The sequence below is a fragment of the Lissotriton vulgaris genome, chromosome 8, assembly GCF_964263255.1.
Source record: "Lissotriton vulgaris chromosome 8, aLisVul1.2, whole genome shotgun sequence".
NCBI lineage: Eukaryota > Metazoa > Chordata > Amphibia > Caudata > Salamandridae > Lissotriton > Lissotriton vulgaris.
Window position 1 is genome coordinate 1,575,862,362 of NC_141696.1, and position 21,650 is coordinate 1,575,884,011.

The 21,650-nt window shown below is 48.5% G+C and overlaps 1 protein-coding gene across 1 annotated transcript in view; it reads left to right on the top strand.

Moving 5' to 3' along the window:
• The window catches only part of SLC37A1 (solute carrier family 37 member 1), a 198,728-nt gene extending 180,584 nt beyond the window's left edge, over positions 1 to 18,144 (top strand). Inside the window, exons 20-21 of the mRNA XM_086935868.1 lie at positions 12,626 to 16,736; positions 16,917 to 18,144. Of these exons, the coding sequence (XP_086791994.1) occupies positions 12,626 to 12,641 (16 nt within the window). The 3' untranslated portion in view covers positions 12,642 to 16,736; positions 16,917 to 18,144. The remainder of the gene's footprint in view (positions 1 to 12,625; positions 16,737 to 16,916) is intronic.
• The last annotated feature ends 3,506 nt before the right edge of the window (positions 18,145 to 21,650 follow it).

Sequence of the window (21,650 nt, forward strand, 5' to 3'; positions counted from 1 at the left end):
AATGACATGTATGAGGACCTGCATGGCTGCGAATGACATGTTTGAGGGTCTTGCATGGCTGGGGATGACATGTTTGAGGGTCTTCCATGGCCGAGGATGACATGTTTGAGGGTCTTGAATGGCCGGGGATGACATGTTTGAGGGTCTTGCATGGCTGGGGATGACATGTTTGAGAGTATTACATGGCTGGGATGACATGTTTGCGGGTCTTGCATGGCTGGGGATGACATGTTAGAGGGTCTTGCATGGCTGGGGATGACATGTTTGAGGGTCTTGCATGGCTGGGGATGACGTTTGAGTGTCTTGCATGGCTGGGATGATGTTTGAGGGTCTTGCATGGCCTGGGATGACATGTTAGAGGGTCTTGCATGGCTGGGATGACATGTTAGAGGGTCTTGCATGGCTGGGATGACATGTTTGCGGGTCTTGCATGGCTGGGGATGACATGTTAGAGGGTCTTGCATGGCTGGGATGACATGTTAGAGGGTCTTGCATGGCTGGGATGACATGTTTTAGGGTCTTGCATGGCTGGGATGACATGTTTGCGGGCCTTGCATGGATGGGGATGACATGTTTGAGGGTCTTCCATGGCAGAGGATGACATGTTTGAGGGTCTTGAATGGCCGGGGATGACATGTTTGAGGGTCTTGCATGGCTGGGGATGACATGTTTGAGAGTATTGCATGGCTGGGATGACATGTTTGCGGGTCTTGCATGGCTGGGGATGACATGTTAGAGGGTCTTGCATGGCTGGGGATGACATGTTTGAGGGTCTTGCATGGCTGGGGATGACGTTTGAGGGTCTTGCATGGCTGGGATGATGTTTGAGGGTCTTGCATGGCTGGGGATGACATATTTGAGAGTATTTCATGGCTGGGGATGACATGTTTGCGGGTCTTGCATGGCTGGGGATGACATGTTAGAGGGTCTTGCATGGCTGGGATGACATGTTTGAGGGTCTTGCATGGCTGGGATGACATGTTTGCGGGTCTTGCATGGCTGGGGATGACATGTTAGAGGGTCTTGCATGGCTGGGATGACATGTTAGAGGGTTTTGCATGACTGGGATGACATGTTTGAGGGTCTTGCATGGCCGGGGATGACATGTTTGAGGGTCTTGCATGGCTGGGGATGACATGTTTGAGGGTCTTGCATGGCCGGGGATGACATGTTTGAGGGTCTTGCATGGCTGGGGATGACGTGTTTGAGGGTCTTGCATGGCTGGGTGTAGGAACTGGGGTCGCCAGTTCCCCGGGGGTAGCCTGGCACGAGCGGGTGGGCACCCGAAAGCTTAGGCGTTAAGTGACTACACAGCACACGCAACCACTGAGACAATAAAAAGCACGCAATGACTGACGCCACTCCAGTGAGTTTGATTAACAATCAAATAACTCTTATATAAGATTAAGGTTCAGGAGTGGAAAATCACAGTGTCAATTAATCATCAAAGCATTTCATAGGAGGGGAGAAAAGGGAGCAGTTCAATATCCAATTTAACATGTCGCAATAACATTCCATTAGGGAATTAGCATTTCATTAGTTAACAATGAACATTCCATGGAAGAATTAGCATGGACGACCAGCTCATCAGGCAAGGATGAGCAAACCCTGTAGCAAGTGTCCACAGGTCTTCAGGTAAGTAACCTGTTCAGTAGGAAAATCAATAAACGTCTCACGAGCAAGGGTGAACTTTACATAAAACTCCTTAGCAGGAATAATAACATTTCATTAATCCTAAATAACCATTTCCTTTACCATATGTGGGGAATTTCAGCAGGCAGGAATAAACATATCCTTAAGCAGGAATAAGCAGTGCATTAAATGATAAAACATTTCATTATAGGTAAAACATTTCATTAGCCCATAGTAAGCAGTACCTTCGATAACCGTAGGCCGGGAGTCCCCAACTTCCTTCGCGGCCTAAACACTTTAGGGAAAATCAGGCAACCTCTGACTGGGTGGGGATGACATGTTTTTAGAGTCTTGCATGGCTGGGGATGACATGTTTGAGAGTCTTGCATGGCTGGGATGACATGTTTGAGGGTCTTGAATGGCTGGGATGACATGTTTGGGAGACTTGCAAGGCCGGGGATGACATGATTGAGGGTCTTGCATGGCTGGGATGACATGTTTGAGGGTCTTGCATGGCCGGGGATGACATGTTTGAGGGTCTTGCATTGCTGAGGATGACATGTTTGAGAGTCTTGCATGGCTAGGATGACATGTTTGAGTGTTATGCATGGCTGGGGATGACATGTTTGAGGGTCTTGCATGGCCGAGGATGACATGTTTGAGGGTCTTGCATGGCCGAGGGTGACATGTTTGAGGGTCTTGCATGGCCGTGGATGACATGTTTGAGGGTCTTGTATGGCCGGGGATGGCATGTTTGAGGGTCTTGCTTGGCTGGGATGACATGTTTGAGTGTTATGCATGGCTGGGGATGACATGTTTGAGGGTCTTGCATGGCCGAGGATGACATGTTTGAGGGTCTTGCATGGCCGAGGATGACATGTTTGAGGGTCTTGCATGGCCGTGGATGACATGTTTGAGGGTCTTGTATGGCCGGGGATGGCATGTTTGAGGGTCTTGCTTGGCTGGGATGACATGTTTGAGGGTGTTGCTTGGCTGGGATGACATGTTTGAGAGTCTTTCATGGCTGGGATGACATGTTTGAGGGTCTTGCATGGCTGGGATGACATGTTTGAGGGTCTTGTATGGCCGGAGATGACATGTTTGAGGGTCTTGCATGGCTGGGGATGACATGTTTGAGAGTCTTGCATGGCTGGGATCACATGTTTGAGGGTCTTGCATGGCTGGGGATGACATATTTGAGGGTCTTGCATGGCCGGGGATGACATGTTTGAGAGTCTTGCATGGCTGGGATGACATGTTTGAGAGTCTTGCATGGCTGGGATGACATGTTTGAGGGTCTTGCATGGCTGGGGATGACATGTTTGAGGGTCTTGCATGGCTGGGGATGACATGTTTGAGGGTCTTTTATGGCTGGGGATGAGATGTTTGAGAGTCTTGCATGGCCGTGGATGACATGTTTGAGGGTCTTGTATGGCCGGGGATGACATGTTTGAGGGTCTTGCTTGGCTGGGATGACATGTTTGAGGGTCTTGCATGGCTGGGGATGACATGTTTGAGAGTATTGCATGGCTGGGGATGGCATGTTTGAGGGTCTTGCATGGCTGAGGATGACATGTTTGAGGGTCTTGCATGGCCGGGGATGACATGTTTGAGGGTCTTGCATGGCCGTGGATGACATGTTTGAGGGTCTTGCATGGCTGGGGATGACATGTTTGAGAGTCTTGCATGGCTGGGATGACATGTTTGAGGGTCTTGCATGGCTGGGGATGACATGTTTGAGGGTCTTGCATGGCCGGGGATGACATGTTTGAGAGTCTTGCATGGCTGGTATGACATGTTTGAGGGTCTTGCATGTTAATGTTAATGTTAATGTTAAGGGGGTGCTTCTATAGCGCACGGCTACTCCGAGGAGTGTCCCGGCGCTGTAAGAGCCTCAGCAAGTTCAGAGAATAATAAAAACGGATGGGTGACAGAAAACATAGAAGCACAGGCGGTGTTTATTGCAGGAAGAGGAATGTCTTCAGGTCTTTTCTAAAGGCGAGAAGATTGGAGCTGGATATCAAGGGGAGAGGGAGATCGTTCCATAACTGCGGGGCAAGGAGTTTAAAAGAGCGCCCCCCACAGCGGGCACGCCGGATCCTGGGAATCGCTGCCTTGGCTTGTGAGGAAGAGCGCAGGGATCTGGCTGGAGAATAGAAACGGACCCATTTCTGAAGATAGCGGGCACCTATACCATGCAAGGCTTTAAATGCAATGGTCAAGGTCTTAAAGATGATACGCTTCTTCATGGGGAGCCAGTGGAGAGTCTTCAGAAGCTCACTGGCCCTTGCTCTCCTGGGGAGGCCGAAGATGGCAAGGGCCGCTGAGTTCTGAACCACCTGCAGACGCGATAGGAGGTATTCAGGCAGACCGAGGTAGAGAACGTTAGAATAGTCCAGCCTGGAGCCGATCAGGGCCTGGAACAGTGATTTTCCTATGTTCCAAGGACAAGAGCGGCAGGAACTTCCTCAGCATTTTTAAAATGGCAAAGCATTTGCCGACTAAACCTGAGACTTGGGCCCTAAAGGAGAGACAATTATCAATCTGAATACCCAGGTTTTTAGCAGCTCCAGAGTCGCCAGTAAGAGGAAACATGGCTGCCGGCCACCAGTTTTTCCATTTAGGGTCGGCGGGGCAGCCAAAGAAAAGAACCTCGGATTTGTCGGAGTTGCACTTGAGACTGTGCCGACTGAACCAGTCAAATACAGCCCCAAGGGAGCCCCGGATGGAAGCCCCATCGAAGTCCTGACCCTTGTCAAAGGTGAACAGGAGTGGAGTGTCGTCAGCATGCGATACGATCTGGGCCCCTAAACTCTCCGCAAGCGCCGCCAAATCGGTCATATAGATGTTAAAGAGTGAGGGGCTCAGTATTGAGCCCTGCGGCACTCCGACCTCCAGAGGCGGCATAGCGGCAGAGAAAGGTGGAGCCCAGATCGTTTGCTGCCGGCCAGTGAGGAAGGACCTGAACCAACTGAACACCGTCCCCCTTAGACCTATCTCCCAGAGTCTAAATAGGAGGCGGTCATGGGGGACGGTGTCAAAGGCTGCTGATAGGTCTAGCATCACCTGCATAGCTTTTCCTCCCCTGTCCAGGGTCTCTCTAATCATCTCCGTGACCTCGAGCAAGGCAGTTTCAGTGCTCAAGTTAGAGCGGAAACCAGATTGTGATCTATGCAAGATGGCATGGCTGGGGATGACATGTTTGAGGGACTTGCATGGCTGGAGATGACATGTTTGAGGGTCTTGCATGGCTGGGGATGACATGTTTGAGGGTCTTTCATGGCTGGGGATGACATGTTTGAGGGTCTTGCATGGCCGGGGAAGACATGTTTGAGAGTATTGCATGGCTGGGGATGACATGTTTGAGGGTCTTGCATGGTTGAGGATGACATGTTTGAGGGTCTTGCATGGCCGGGGATGACATGTTTGAGGGTCTTGCATGGCTGGGGATGACATGTTTGAGAGTCTTGCATGGCTGGGGATGACATGTTTGAGAGTCTTGCATGGCTGGGATGACATGTTTAAGAGTCTTGCATGGCTGGGATGACATGTCTGAGAGTCTTGCATGGCTGGGATGACATGTTTGAGAGTCTTGCATAGCTGGGATGACATGTTTGAGGGTCTTGCATGGCTGGGGATGACATGTTTGAGGGTCTTGCATGGCTGGGGATGACATGTTTGAGAGTCTTGCATGACTGGGATGACATGTTTGAGAGTGTTGCATGGCTGGGGATGACATGTTTGAGAGTGTTGCATGGCTGGGATGACATGTTTGAGAGTCTTACATGGCTGGGATGACATGTTTGAGGGTCTTGCATGGCTGGGGATGACATGTTTGAGAGTCTTGCATGGCTGGGATGACATGTTTGAGGGTCTTGCATGGCTGGGGATGACATGTTTGAGAGTATTGCATGGCTGGGGATGACATGTTTGAGAGTCTTGCATGGCTGGGATGACATGTTTGAGAGTCTTGCATGGCCGAGGATGACATGTTTGAGGTTCTTGCATGGCCGGGGATGACATGTGTGAGGGTCTTGCATGGTTGGGGATGACATGTTTGAGGGTCTTGCATGGCTGGGATGACATGTTTGAGAGTCTTGCATGGCTGGGATGACATGTTTGAGGCTCTTGCATGGCCGGGGATGACATGTTTGAGGGTCTTGCATGGCTGGGGATGACATGTTTGAGGGTCTTGCATGGCTGGGGATGACATGTTTGAGGGTCTTGCATGGCTGGGGATGACATGTTTGAGGGTTTTGCATTGCTGGGGATGACATGTTTGAGGGTCTTGCATGGCCGGGGATGACATGTTTGAGGGTGTTGCATGGCTGGGGATGACATGTTTGAGGGTCTTGCATGGCTGGGATGACATGTTTGAGAGTCTTATATGGCTGGGATGACATGTTTGAGGGTCTTGCATGGCCGGGGTTGACATGTTTGAGGGTCTTGCATGGCTAGGATGACATGTTTGAGAGTCTTGCATGGCCGGGGTTGACATGTTTGAGGGTCTCGCATGGCTGGGGATGACATGTTTGAGGGTCTTGCATGGCTGGGGATGACATGTTTGAGAGTTTTGCATGACTGGGATGACATGTTTGAGGGTCTTGCATGCCCGGGGATGACATGTTTGAGAGTCTTGCATTGCTGGGATGACATATTTGAGGGTCTTGCATGCCCGGGGATGACATGTTTGAGAGTATTGCATGGCCGGGGATGACATGTTTGAGGGTCTTGCATGGCCGGGGATGACATGTTTGAGGGTCTTGCATGGCTGGGGATGACGTTTGAGGGTCTTGCATGGCTGGGGATGACATGTTTGAGGGTCTTGCATGGCTGGGGATGACATGTTTGAGAGTCTTGCATGGCTGGGGATGACATGTTTGAGGGTCTTGCATGACTGGGGATGACATGTTTGAGGGTCTTGCATGGCTGGAGATGACATGTTTGAGGGTTTTGCATTGCTGGGGATGACATGTTTGAGGGTCTTGCATGGCCGGGGATGACATGTTTGAGGGTCTTGCATGGCTGGGGATGACATGTTTGAGGGTCTTGCATGGCTGGGATGACATGTTTGAGAGTTGCATGGCTGGGATGACATGTTTGAGGGTCTTGCATGGCCGGGGTTGACATGTTTGAGGGTCTTGCATGGCTGGGGATGACATGTTTGAGGGTCTTGCATGGCTGGGGATGACATGTTTGAGAGTCTTGCATGACTGGGATGACATGTTTGAGGGTCTTGCATGCCCGGGGATGACATGTTTGAGAGTCTTGCATGGCCGGGGATGACATGTTTGAGGGTCTTGCATGGCTGGGGATGACATGTTTGAGGGTCTTGCATGGCTGGGATGACATGTTTGAGAGTCTTGCATGGCTGGGATGACATGTTTGAGGCTCTTGCATGGCCGGGGATGACATGTTTGAGGGTCTTGCATGGCTGGGGATGACATGTTTGAGGGTCTTGCATGGCTGGGATGACATGTTTGAGGGTCTTGCATGACTGGGGATGACATGTTTGAGGGTCTTGCATGGCTGGGGATGACATGTTTGAGGGTTTTGCATTGCTGGGGATGACATGTTTGAGGGTCTTGCATGGCCGGGGATGACGTGTTTGAGGGTCTTGCATGGCTGGGGATGACATGTTTGAGGGTCTTGCATGGCTGGGATGACATGTTTAAGAGTCTTATATGGCTGGGATGACATGTTTCAGGGTCTTGCATGGCCGGGGTTGACATGTTTGAGGGTCTTGCATGGCTAGGATGACATGTTTGAGAGTCTTGCATGGCTGGGGTTGACATGTTTGAGGGTCTCGCATGGCTGGGGATGACATGTTTGAGGGTCTTGCATGGCTGGGGATGACATGTTTGAGAGTTTTGCATGACTGGGATGACATGTTTGAGGGTCTTGCATGCCCGGGGATGACATGTTTGAGAGTCTTGCATTGCTGGGATGACATATTTGAGGGTCTTGCATGCCCGGGGATGACATGTTTGAGAGTATTGCCTGGCCGGGGATGACATGTTTGAGGGTCTTGCATGGCCGGGGATGACATGTTTGAGGGTCTTGCATGGCTGGGGATGACGTTTGAGGGTCTTGCATGGCTGGGGATGACATGTTTGAGGGTCTTGCATGGCTGGGGATGACATGTTTGAGAGTCTTGCATGGCTGGGGATGACATGTTTGAGGGTCTTGCATGACTGGGGATGACATGTTTGAGGGTCTTGCATGGCTGGGGATGACATGTTTGAGGGTTTTGCATTGCTGGGGATGACATGTTTGAGGGTTTTGCATGGCCGGGGATGACATGTTTGAGGGTCTTGCATGGCTGGGGATGACATGTTTGAGGGTCTTGCATGGCTGGGATGACATGTTTGAGAGTCTTGCATGGCTGGGATGACATGTTTGAGGGTCTTGCATGGCCGGGGTTGACATGTTTGAGGGTCTTGCATGGCTGGGGATGACATGTTTGAGGGTCTTGCATGGCTGGGTATGACATGTTTGAGAGTCTTGCATGACTGGGATGACATGTTTGAGGGTCTTGCATGCCCGGGGATGACATGTTTGAGAGTCTTGCATGGCCGGGGATGACATGTTTGAGGGTCTTGCATGGCTGGGGATGACATGTTTGAGGGTCTTGCATGGCTGGGGATGACGTTTGAGGGTCTTGCATGGCTGGGGATGACATGTTTGAGGGTCTTGCATGGCTGGGGATGACATGTTTGAGGGTTTTGCATTGCTGGGGATGACATGTTTGAGGGTCTTGCATGGCTGGGGATGACATGTTTGAGAGTCTTGCATGGCTGGGATGACATGATTGAGAGTCTTGCATGGCTGGGATGACATGTTTGAGGGTTTTGGCCTGAATCCTGCCAGCCTCTGAGGGAAGGTGTGGAGTAAACCAGGGCCCTCCCTCAGCAGCAGGGCTGAGGGCTGGAAGCTGGGGTTGGAGGAAGGTGGCCCCATCCTTAACCAGCAGTGGTGTTGTACCTCACAAATCAGGGGCTGTCAGGAACACAAAAACATCCAAGTGTTTGGCCATCTAAGGATGTAAAACCCTCAGAGTTTCTAAAGAGGGATATATATATATTTGCAACACAAGTTAAGAAACAAACATTCTAGCATTCATGGAGTAGGTATGCCTGCATCTGCATTCATGATAAGGAAAGGACTGCTTATTGTGCAGTTTTTTTTAAATCTAAATAGCTTGATTTAAGTGTGATATTGACACAATGATCAGTCGAAACGCATCCACTGCGCAGCACAGCTACAACCCATGTGTAAGATACTCAGATGTAAATGGGTTCAAACACTTGATATCGAGGTGGAAACAAAACACGAGCACAAAGTATCAAGGCTCATTTGAAGAGTTGTAAAGACAGATCATAAGTCCATAGCTAGTACAATTCAATTAGAAATAAACCTAAGTGCGTCTTTAATACTATATGTATTATTCTACAAACAAGCCCACCCTTTTCCAAGTCAAATATGAAATAGGAGCAGCATCTCCTGGTGTTTGTTCAGGGGTCTTGAATTCTTGCTTCGAGGGAGTCGTGTTTGTTTGCAAAAACAAGCCAGTGTGAGTGCTGCTCAGTAAGTCTCATCACACACTACAGCAGCCAGCTCGAGCCCCTGTGGGATTGCATGGGTGTATTAGTTATGTTTGGACACTTAGGCTGTGCTTGTGGGGTGGGGCAGTCCAGTACGGGTGGTGCTTCTGCATGCTACAGGTGACGTCACCTGGGGTGGGAGGGAAGCTGCAGGGTCCTGAAGCCTCCGCTGGAGTGTGGCTTCGAGTTGGGATTGAAACCCTCTGTTGACCCCTTCCCTGGGTGGTTGGCGTGGGGCGGGGTGTCAACGGAGAGAGCACGAGGGAGGCGTTGGTCCACCCCATGTAATATAATGTAAGTAGCATTTCTCTAGCACGGCTGCCACCCAACGGGTAACCTGGCGCTGAGATTACCTGTAAAAGGACCCTGTGCGTAGTTGAATTCATAAGGTCCAGGCCGAGGGGACGGAGAGGTTATTCTCTGGGATAAGTCTGTTTTTCAATTCCTTCCTAAACAACAGCAGAGTGTTCATTTGTCTGAGCTCGAGTGGCAGTGCATTCCAGAGTTTGGAAGCTACAAGGCCGAATAATCGTCTGCCCAGTCGAGCTTTGTTAAAGTGCGGAGTACATATCAGGTTGGCTGAGGAAGGACGGAGACTCCTAGCTGGGGAGTACCCAAGGAATGTCCTCTGTAAAAGCTTAGGCCCCATGTTGTGTACTGCCCTATAGACAATACAGAGTGCCTTAAACCGAACTCTCTGCGCGATGGGTAACCAGTGAAGATCTTTTAGAGCAGGCGAGGCTGAGGCTCTGCGTTGTCTGTTTAATGCAGGCTTAGCTGGGATTACTTGTATCCTTTGCAGCTTTTTTAGCAGGGAGACTGGTGCTCCCAGGAGTAGGACATTACAGTAATCTAATCTGCTCATGATAATCCTCCTTACCACTTGAGGTCTAGCTGAAGCTGGTGAAAAAGGGAGTATTTTTCGAAGAGCTCGGAGCAGAGATAAGCAAGTGCTCACTGTTTTATTCACTTGGGAGTCCAGTTTTACGTTACTATCGAGTAGTACTCCTAGATTACGGACTGTCTTCACAGGCAGCGGGGGATAATTTTCAAGGACTGGCCAGAAATCCGCTGGCAGTGGACGGGGAGCTTTACTTGCTGCACATCATAATGCTTACGTTTTATCGCCATTGAATTACAGAGAATTATCTCTGAGCCCAGCCTGCTGTTTCCCGCCTACAGCAGTGACATTTTTCCGAGGGGACTACATTGTTGCCCTCAAATGAGAAGACAAGTTGGGTATCAGCTGCATCATTTATAACTTCAATGTCAAAGGATTTTGTAAGGGAGATAAGAGGGCGCAGATACGAATTACAAAGGATTGGATTTATAGCCGAACCCTGCGGAATCCCATGCTTTATGGGGCTGTTCTGAGACAGAAATGGTGTCATGGCCACTGCCCGCTGCCTGTTTAGAAGATAAGACGGCAGCCAGTCCAGTGCCCTGCCCACAATACCATTCTCCTCGAGTCTCTTGTTCAAGATCTTATGATCGACCGTGTCGAATGCGGCTGACATATCTAGTAACACTAGTATGGCTGTTTGGCCATTGTCATCCCGCATTCTGAGGTCATCAAGGACTGTCACCAAGGCTTTTTCGGTGCCATGTCCCGGGTGGAACTCAAATTGAACTTCATCTAAGAGATGGTTTTCTTTCACAAAATTTGAGAGGGATTTACTCACTACTCTTTCTAGGACCTTTATCGGGTAAGGTAGCAGGGAGATAGGTCTAAAATTAGAGGGACACTGGGGGTCTAGCGAAGCTTTCTTTAATAAAGGAGACACAACTGCCTTTGTTGAGCCGTTTGGGACTGTACCAGTAGTTAGAGACTGGCAGCAAATTCGGTAGAGATACGGGAAGAGCTCCATTCCGAGCACATTCCACATCTTATGTGGAAGCGGGTCCAAGGGGGGGAGATGCCAGCTGCAGTTATAGTGAATTCTTCTTGTGAAGGGACCTGGAAGGACTCCAGAGTCGTTATAATTTCTCTGGCAGATTCTTCATGTAGAGTTCTGCTACTAAGTGATGCATACATATCATCTTCACCGTCCATCTCTACTTCACGGGAGGTATTTAAACCATTTATAATTTTACAGATTTTTTCCTCGAAAAACACTGTCAAACCATCGCCAAGGTCTTGTGAGGGTGGGATCTTATTCGTTGCACAGCCATGATTAGACATGTCTCTTCCTATGCCGGATAAGATTTTGGACTTATTGGGCGCTTGCGGGGTAGTGTATGTAATAGTGATTGCAGGTTCTGTGGAGAGCCTGACATTTTAGCACCAGGACACCCGGTGGGAACAGAGAACTCTTCAAACTCACTTTTCATTCTATATATTCATTCAGTCATCCATTCCTCCCTTCATGAATGTATCCATTCTGAGGCCCAGACAGTGGCATTTGCTAGGTTCATGCAAAAATGAAATCTGCAGCATTCACCTTCCATCAGTAGGGGGGGAGGGGCTCCGATTCCAGGAGTTCAGGAAGCAGTGACTGTCAGGGGCGGCCTCTCAATATGTGTCACATGGGGGAGGAAAAGACAATGACGATGGTCACAGTTTTGGCTTTGAAGATGAATTTGTGTTTCTGGACAGTGATGGATTCCTAAGATCAGGGATTTGCAAATTCTTTACCATCGGGATTATTTGATCTTGGAGCTTGTCTTGGGGGGCATTAGGGACACTGGGCGTGTGGGGCAGTTGTAGAGTGGGTTGGTGTTTCTGAGTGGGGTGTGAACTTTAGATAGACAAGTAGTAGAAATGCCCCATAGATTGGAGAGAGGTTCATCCAGGTGGTGTTTTGGTTTCTATCCCAAGCTTTGGTAAGGAGTAGCAACTGAACTCTGGTCAGATATACCTCAGAGGTGGTAAATGGTGACTGTTGCAAAGCCAAGGCCCAAGAAGCGTGGAGAGTGGGCAGGTCAGAGGTGGTGCATGGGAGGGCGAGGAGTGCTTGTGGGCATAAGTGGCTGTACATGTCATGTGCTGGAGATACAGTCATGTGAAGTGCAGTCTTGCACCAAGAATCGACTGAAAAAGGAGCTAACTTGAGATTTAAATGGAGGTTTCAAGAGAATAGACCGTGGAGGTGAGCGTAGTGTGTGGAGAATGTACTCCAGTGAGCACCACATAAGATGAGCGTGCACTGAGTCCTGGTCGTCTGTTTGCAATGCTGTAAGAAGTGTTTGAGTGAGCGGGCGGTTCAGTGATGGAGGTAGGGGGATCATACACTCTCAGGACCTTACTCACATGTGAGTGTGATTGTAGAGTGTCTGCTGTGTGTAGGCCTCCAGTGTCCCTCCTTCTCCATCCCTAGTTGTCTGCAGGTACTGTGCTCATGCCCTTGGGGTCTATTGATTCTCTCCCGCTCTTCTGTCGTTTGCTGCAGGTTTAAAGAACATTGAAGTTTGCTCCTGGAATGTTATTTCTAACCTCGTCCTGCATCAGGACACGGCCCTGCCCAAGACACAGCAGAGAGGAATCTCTCACTCCTTCACAGAGATGCATTTTCTTCATTTTGTTTTAAACACAGATCCAAAATTTAAACAGAGATACCCTTATCTTTTCCCGTGTGTGGGTTTTGAGCTTTCCACACACAGTTTGTTTTGCTGCTTTCTGGAAACAGTCAGGCTGGGCGATCCAGTGAGCGACTCCCAGCTGCAGAGAGACCTCTGAAGAACGGATCATCCTCCATCCAATAGAACTACCACTGAGTGCCTTCTGTCAAAGGAATATTGACTGTGTGTCTTCATCTAGGTGAGCCATGTCCAGTCCTTGAGAGCTTCCATGGAATGCCTGCTACATAAGGGGGCTTCCAGTACACCGGAAATATCCTGCCTTATCGAAACTGACAGAGTATCTCCACAGATGGGGAACCACCACGGAATGTCTTCTTCCCAAAGGGTCTTTGAATAGACTTAATATCTATCTGAGGGCAACTTGACATCATTTCTGCTACCTGATGGAACCTCTACTGGGGATCTGCTATCCAAGGGATGCTCCTCTGAGTGCCTGCTATCTAAGGGAAGCTTCTCTGAGTGTCTGCTATCTAAGGAAAGGTCCTCTGAGTGTCTGCTATCTAAGGGAAGCTCCTCTGAGTGTCTGCTATCTAAGGGAAGCTTCTCTGAGTGTCTGCTATCTGAGGGAAGCTCCTCCGAGTGTCTGCTATCTAAGGGAAGCTTCCCTGAGTGTCTGCTATCTAAGGAAAGGTCCTCTGAGTGTCTGCTATCTAAGGGAAGCTCCTCTGATTGGCTGCTATCTAAGGAAAGGTCCTCTGAGTGTCTGCTATCTAAGGGAAGCTCCTCTGAGTGTCTGCTATCTAAGGGAAGCTCCTCCGAGTGTCTGCTATCTAAGGGAAGCTCCCCCGAGTGTCTGCTATTTAAGGAAAGGTCCTCTGAGTGTCTGCTATCTACCGAAAGGTCCTCTGAGTGTCTGCTATCTACCGAAAGGTCCTCTGAGTGTCTGCTATCTGAGGGAAGCTCCCCCGAGTGTCTGCTATCTAAGGGAAGCTTCCCTGAGTGTCTGCTATTTAAGGAAAGGTCCTCTGAGTGTCTGCTATCTAAGGGAAGATCCTCAGAGTGTCTGCTATCTAAGGAAAGGTCCTCTGAGTGTCTGCTATCTAAGGAAATGTCCTCTGAGTGTCTGCTATCTGAGGGAAGCTCCTCTGAGTGGCTGCTATCTAAGGAAAGGTCCTCTGAGTGTCTGCTATCTAAGGGAAGCTCCTCTGAGTATCTGTTATCTAAGGGAAGCTCCTCCGAGTGTCTGCTATCTAAGGGAAGCTTCCCTGAGTGTCTGCTATTTAAGGAAAGGTCCTCTGAGTGTCTGCTATCTGAGGGAAGCTCCTCTGAGTATCTGCTATCTACCGAAAGGTCCTCTGAGTGTCTGCTATCTGAGGGAAGCGCCTCTGAGTGTCTGCTATCTAAGGAAAGGTCCTCTGAGAGTCTACTATCTAAGGGAAGCTCCTCTGAGTGTCTACTATCTAAGGAAAGCACCACTGAATCTCTGCTATCTAAGGGAAGCTTCTCTGAGTGTCTATCTAAGGAAAGGTCCTCTGAGTGTCTGCTATCTAAGGGAAGCTCTTCTGAGTGTCTGCTATATAATGAAAGGTCCTCTGAGTGTCTGCTATCTAAGGGAAGCTCCTCTGAGTGTCTGATATCTAAGGGAAGCTTTCCTGAGTGTCTGCTATCTAAGGGAAGCTTCTCTGAGTGTCTGCTATCTAGGGAAAGGTCTTCTGAGTGTCTGCTATCCAAGGGGAGCTTATCTGAGTGTCTGCTATCTGAGGGAAGCTCCTCTGAGTGCCTGCTATCTAAGGAAAGCTCCACTGAATGTCTGCTATCTAAGGGAAGCTCCTCTGAGTGTCTGCTATCTGAGGGAAGCTCCTCTGAGTGTCTGCTATCTGAGGGAATGTGTCAGAATAACTTCTGAGGGAACGCCCCCGTAATATGTACTACCTCGGGGGCCTCCCCAGAATATCCACTGGCTGAAGGAACCTCCTTTCACACTGTATGTATTTTATTTGAGGGGCCTCCTGTGCACTGGATAGAATGACCCATACTGTACCCAGAGAGTATTTCATACACTCAGTGCCTTACTACTGACGGGAACTTAGAACGCTGAATACCTTCTCTACAAGGCAGTCTGAAGTAGATGTCTCGTAGCTACGATGTGACTGTTCTTGCACTATTGACTTCTGTTGTCATCTTTTCCGGTGATTCTTTACTGAATGCTAAGGAACCTCCATCCCATATCTTCTATCCAAGGATTCAGGCATGGAATGTCTTGTATTGGAGTAAATCACTGAATGTATTGTGTTTGAGAGACGCTTCACCGAATGCCTTCTGAGTAACCGTGCCTCGACTCAACACTTCTGTGCAAATGGGCCTCCGTTCCACTAGATGTCTTACTCCTACCAGTGCACTAAATGCCCTTTACCAAGGAGACATCCAGAACACGGTGTTACCTCAGGGGGTCTGCAGAGCACTTGAAGTCTTATTCCGAAGGAAACTCAGCCATGTGATTGTCTTCTACCCGAGGGATTGACCTGAGGGACTTTAACTCACAGGAATGCCTTACAGCGAAGAGACTCTTAGTCATAGGAGTGCCTTATACCTGAGAGACTCTGACTCACAGAAATGAATGAAGGAATGAATGAATGATAGCATTTCTTAGCCACACTGTACCTAGAATTAGGTCTGTTGATGCCGAACCTTACTCACTTGAGTGTCTTACAGCGCAGGTACTCACAGACTGAAGGGAATGCCTTATAGCTGGAAGATTCTCAGTCATAGGAATGCTTTGTATCCGAGCGACTCCGACTCATTTAATACCCTGGCATGAATCCCGTCTACTCATGGGTCTCTCGTTCACTTGAGTGTTTTATACCCATGCGCCTCTCAGACTCATGGACTGTGATTCATTCAGGGACTCCTGAGTCCCACAAATATCTTGTATTTGAGGGGACTCTGGTTTGCATAAATGCCTTGTATTTGAGGAACACTTTGTGAGTCAATTAGTAAGTCATATACCTGTGGCGACGATCTTGTCTCTACCTCTATTTCTGTCTGGACGCCACCTGTCTGTTCTCTAACTCTGCCTCATCTTGATCTCTGGCCTGCTTTCTCTGTTAATCTCTGCCTGATCAGAGCAAAGCAAATTTTTTGCCTCGTGTCTCATTCTAGCTTGAACCTGATTTCAAATCCAGGCCTTCCCAATCTCTTTCCCCAGCTCTCTCCGAGCTGTAACTTTGTCTCCTAGTCGCTCAACGAGCTCTTGTGATCTTTCACTGCAGCTCAAGCCAAGTATAAAAGACCATCTCAGTCTGTTGTCTTTCTCTTCCTCATCCTCCGTCTCTGTCTTCATCTCTAGCTCAGCCTCTGCCCTGGTCCCCGGCTCCAGCTATGCCCTAAACTCTCATTTCTTCTGTGTTCTGGTCTCTAACTCCAGCCCTCAGTCCTGATTTCAAAGTCTAGCTCTGCAAGTGTCTAACTCTGTCCATGGCATCATGATCATAGAGTGACTGGTCCTTAAGATGACGCATGTTGGCAGAGTCCAATTGTAAACCGAACTCTGAAGAAAATTAGCTTTGAAGATAATTAGTCCAGATTGCTACAGATGTTTTGTTTTTGTTTATTGTTAGTTCAGATGAAGTTAGTCAGGGTGCTCTTGGGAAAGTTTTTTGTCTAATGACATTTTTTGGAAATTCAGGGTTCTTGATTGTTTTGCACTAGCAGATTCTTTCCTTTTCTAGTTTTCCAGACTCACTTAAGATTATATTCTCAGAGATGATCAATTCTGAATGCAACATTTACAGAGAAGTTGAGCTGTGTTTAAAGATATTCATAGCTCTTGTTGTGTGCGGCTTGATGTGTAAACTGGTGCTTCAGATACAGTGCCTCAGGTACTGTACATGCTGCGTTGGCGCTATGTTGAAAAGTGCGACAGCAGTGATGTGCATGTCCCCGTGAAGCTGGGACCGGTATGCACCAATAACTTGTTTCAGGGTCTGGTGGGTCACACGCCCTTGCAACGTGTGGCCTGGTGTGTAAATTGGTGCCTATGATACTGTGCTCATTCTGACCTGGGTTCTGCATTGGCACTGTGTTGAAAAGTGCTGGAGCTGGTCCAGTGGCGTGCATGTCCTTGTGAAGCTGGGATCTGTATGCACCAATAACTTGTTTCAGGGCCTGGTGGGTCACACACCCTTGGAACGTGTCACCTGATGTATGAACTGAACTGTGCCGATGCTGTGCCTGCACTGTATTGAAAGCATAACAGCTGTTTTAGTGACACACGTCCTTGTGAAACTGGGCCCTCCATGTACCGATATCATCATGAAGCAGGTTGTTTGGTCAGATGGGGGTCACACACCCTGAAACGTGTGCCCCGATGTGTAAGCTGCTGCCCCTGATACTGTGCTGATGCTGGCCTGGATGCTGTACCCGCACTGTATTGATAGGCATAAGATAGGATTCAGTGATGCAAATGGCCCTGTGAAGCTGTGCCCTGCGTGGACCAATATTTACTTATATGTTGTTTTGAAGCTTGGGGTCCCCCAATCCTGGGGGACACTGAGGTGAAGCACAGCTGGTCTGTGAAATACACATCTGTGGACAATGTTTACATGTACAATGTACTGTTATCGTAAGGGGAATATTTTGTTTTCTTGATGAGGGATTGTTAGTTTGTACTTTGATGTTCTTATTTATGTGACCATATGTAGGTGTAGTAAGAGTATATTTATAATTCCGAGGGGTCGTTAATCCCACTGCCGTGCTTGAGAGATAGGTGCGGTCCCTAGGCTGCTGGGTCTTACTGGCCACCAGAAGGAAGGGACCCTCGCCTCTCACTGTGCCAGCTGGGGCCAGAAAGTCTATATTTATGTATTATATTTTTGTATGGAGATATTTACTGGAGCATAAATGCTTCTGAGATTAAGAGCAGCCTAGCTTATTGTAAAACGTGCCTGCCACACTTTAACTTCTGTAAGGCTTGTCAAGCTAGGGACATATTAGCCCAATGTCAGGGTCAGCTTGGCTGACCCTGTCAGACTTGCCAGTCAGGGGGACAGGCTTCGCTGGAATTGTCAAGGGCAGCCTCCTTGTAGTAACATTTCAAAATGGCAGCTCCACAAGGCTTCTGGGAAATGCCTCCTCCTGCTGGTACTCCTAGGCAGATGGGTGGGCACCCTAGCTTGCTAAGGGCGCCCGCATGGCCCCAGGGCATGTCCTATCCTTGGGTCTGAGCTCTGGTGCAGAGTTTCCTTGGCCACAGATGCGAAGATCTTTGAGTGTTCGCTGTGCTCGTTGGTTGGGGTTCGGGCTCCAGCAGTGTTTGGTTTCTGTTTCGAGGCAACAAATCACCAAATGAAGTATGATTGTATTTAAAATATGAATAAACATTTTAAAGGCTTTTGTTGTGTCATCAATGTTCAAAAATGAGGTGGTTAGGGATGGTCGAAGGAGAAGAGTTGGTGGGGGATATTTAGGATCAAGAGGGGGATGTGCCCAACTGCAATCATGTCCAGGGAGGGTCAGGTCCCTGTGGCTGAGCGATGGATGGAGGCTGCCTGTAAGTGAAGCCCCCCTGCAGCAATCACCGCGGTGAGTACTGTTACACCGCACTAATGCTACGACCACCTCTCGCTGCCAACGACAGACTCTGTTTAAAGCCTGTTTCCCATCAGGCGGTGGAGTAGAGTCTTCTGCAGCTGCCTGGTGTGTGGGGCTTGAAAGTGAGCAGCTGATTGGCTGTGAAGCTCCTGGAACATGGAGCCACCTGGGAGCAAGGGTGATGGTGAGGTGTCCTGGATCACTGACCTCCTAATGTCTGATCTCCTACTAAGCTACAGAGAGGGGAGTGGGAATGTGTAGAGTCCAGGGCTAGAGTAAAAGGCGCCTCAACACCACGGCTTACCTCTAACTTGGTGTTGCCTGATAGGGTCTGGTGTTCAGAGAGAACCTGCAGTATCAGCTGCTGGACATTGAAAGCACAGGGAGAACTCCCAGCTACCAACAGCTGGAACAACCAGAGGTCTAAAGGGGCAGGCCAGGGGTTAGATGGAGGTGTTAAAAACACAGAGGTCAGCAGTGACCCCACAATCGGCCCCCTCACAGAGACAGCCCCGCACTCCCTGCATACCACCATGATCACTGCCTCTGACCCTGGATGCAAGGACTCTGAAAGCCACAGGTATCAGATGTTGGGTCTCCCCAGATCCCAGTAGATCCACTTGAATAAGAGGAAGAGGGAGAAGTGGATTGGATGCTATACCTCAGAATGTAGGGTCTCTCTGTGGGACAGAGTCCTTTACTGAGCAAGAGTCCCTATCACAGCAGTCATTGGGTTCATCTGGTGTGACCAAATAGGCTCCAGATGCAATGAAACACAATTAATCCCTTATTGTTGTTCCTGAATTAGTATTCTCTCCAGGGCAACCTCATCAATAGTCATAAGCACTAAATATTCCCGTTCATTGAGACTTCACTTTGATGGCTGAATACAGTTCTGTTTCATGACATACTGACCAATTTCCCTGGACCTTCCTCCTTCTGATGAAGGACTGTAGTAGATTACAATACATTCATCTGTTGACTTAGACTTTCTCTAGGGTGACAGCTCAGTGTGGCGGACATTTACTACAGACCGACCTCTCTGCTCACACCTTTCAGCTGGATGAAGAATGCGTTCACTGGTGGTTTGTGACACTGTGGCATCTCCGCAGAGACCGCTCTACTGCTTGTATGTTGTAGTGGTTTGTGTAAATCTGACATTTGCACTGAAACCTTTTTCCAGGTTCACAAATGGTGTTGTGCTTTGCAATAGACTAACAGACACTTTGGTCATTAGTCTTTACTGTAGTGGTTTAGAAAACACAGGACTATCCGCTGCCTCCTGGGTGATAGGTGAGTGTAGTTAGGTTACAGCGAGCTCTGTGCTGTACGTCTCTCAGCTGTGTCTTCTTATTTTTAAAACATTTAAATGGTATTTTCTGAAATATTTTTAAGTTTACTTTGCTGTATGATGTAATCAGTGATTGGGGAAAAAAATCAGATAGACTGTATAAAAAAGTGACTTTTAGAATGCCACATGTAATATAAAAGTATAGATTCATCCGTGTCCGTTCCAAATGTATGTGCATCTTTTACCCACAACAGCATATGACGACGAGGAGCTCCTTGTGTTTGGTTCTCTATTCGCCCAAAGAAATGATTAACTTGTCCAAGAGATGGATTTTTTAGTTGCGGATGAAGGACAGCATGGCTTGAGCTCTGTGGTTGAGGTACCTGCAGACATTTGCGGGATCCAAAGAGCGGTTTCTTCTCTCAAAAACTCATGTACATCATCCCATGCATGCTCTGCACAACTCAGTGCTACAAACCAAGTCGGTGCACCTAAATTTCGCAACATACACTTGAGCTCACCATAACGACGATACCCGTACTCACTGGTCCCACGTTGCCAGGCCATTAAATTGTACTCCAGCTTCTCATCTTTTCCATGAATTCTTTCAACAAAGTCTTTTGCGGACATGAATTACTTAATTTTATTTGTATATTTATGCCAAGTAAAACACTGTAAAACAGTCCTGCTTGAGGTGAGCTATAGGTAATTAGTAGCCGTCGTAGGGGGTCGCAGTGCCCTTCTTGTGATAAGCCGTGCTCCCATTATGTAACTGACCGCAGGCTTGTAAAGGTTGGTAGCTCTGGTCTGGCGCAAAGTGCCTGTGCTTCTGTGCAAGATGAGGTTGAGAATTTTTTCAACGGTGGGATAAGTCACTTAGTGCGTAGGTGCTTGGTTTGGGTGAAAAATAGCATAAAGTGCCTCAATGACTCCTTGCGGCTCACTGTGGTGTGCCCGGGCTCAGGTGTAACGGTGATCTCATGAATACGTTTTCCGTCCTTTGGAGCCGTTTACTGTTGCTGTAAGCCCGTAGCTCTGTACCGTAACTTGCTGCTGCCACTGCTTTTTGCTTGTGTACCTGGAGCGCGGGGCTCAATGAGTGGCAGCCATTTTTGTTCTTGAGCCTCAGCATTGTGTTGGCAGACCGCTGTAAGGAGGCAGCGGCTCTGTCAAAATGAGCACGCCAAGACAACATGGACCTCATTTATGAAAAGTGAGGCATCGCTGCGTGAAAACAGCGATGCGTCACTTTTCATTGCGCCCTCCTTGCGACATGCTGGATGCATCATATTTACAGTATGACACATCGTGTCGCAAGGAGTTACAGATACATCAGTATTTCTGACGTATCTGTAGGCGCAAAAATGAAGCATTGCTGGAGTGTGTCACAAAAGTGACGCAACTTCAGCAATGGGTCATTACACAAGGGCAAGTCCCATTTCAATGTGCCTGTGTTAGTCTTACGCCTGCTGTGAGGCAGGCGTAAGATATTGACGCATTTGCTTCCTAGATGTGACGCCGTGAAATCTCATAGATTTCATTGCGTCACTTCTATGAGGTTTACTTGCGTGAAAACACCCACCCTGCATACATTATACCTGGCGCAGGTATAATGTGGCGCAGGGATTTACAAAGTGATGCATCTACCTAGATGAGTTACTTTGCAAATATAACGCAACATGGCGCATTTTTTACCCTGCTGGTGCGTCACAAAAAGTGACGCACCGGCGGCGCAAAAGTGACGCACAGCCTCATAAATAAGCCCCTTTGGTTTTTAAAGAGATCCCCAGATAGTCATAGACATTAACAATTTCAAGTACCTTACCAGAGATTCTTGGAGATTTGATCAGCGGTGGGGGTAATCCCAGCAGCTTTGCTTCTGTCATTTGTATGTTGATGACAAGGTCTTTTTGACTGCAGTAGCTTTCAAAGCTACCCAGCCTCCTGCGCAGCGCACTTTGTGTGCAGGATATTATTACTGCATCATCCACAAACAGGACAATAACTAGTTTCAT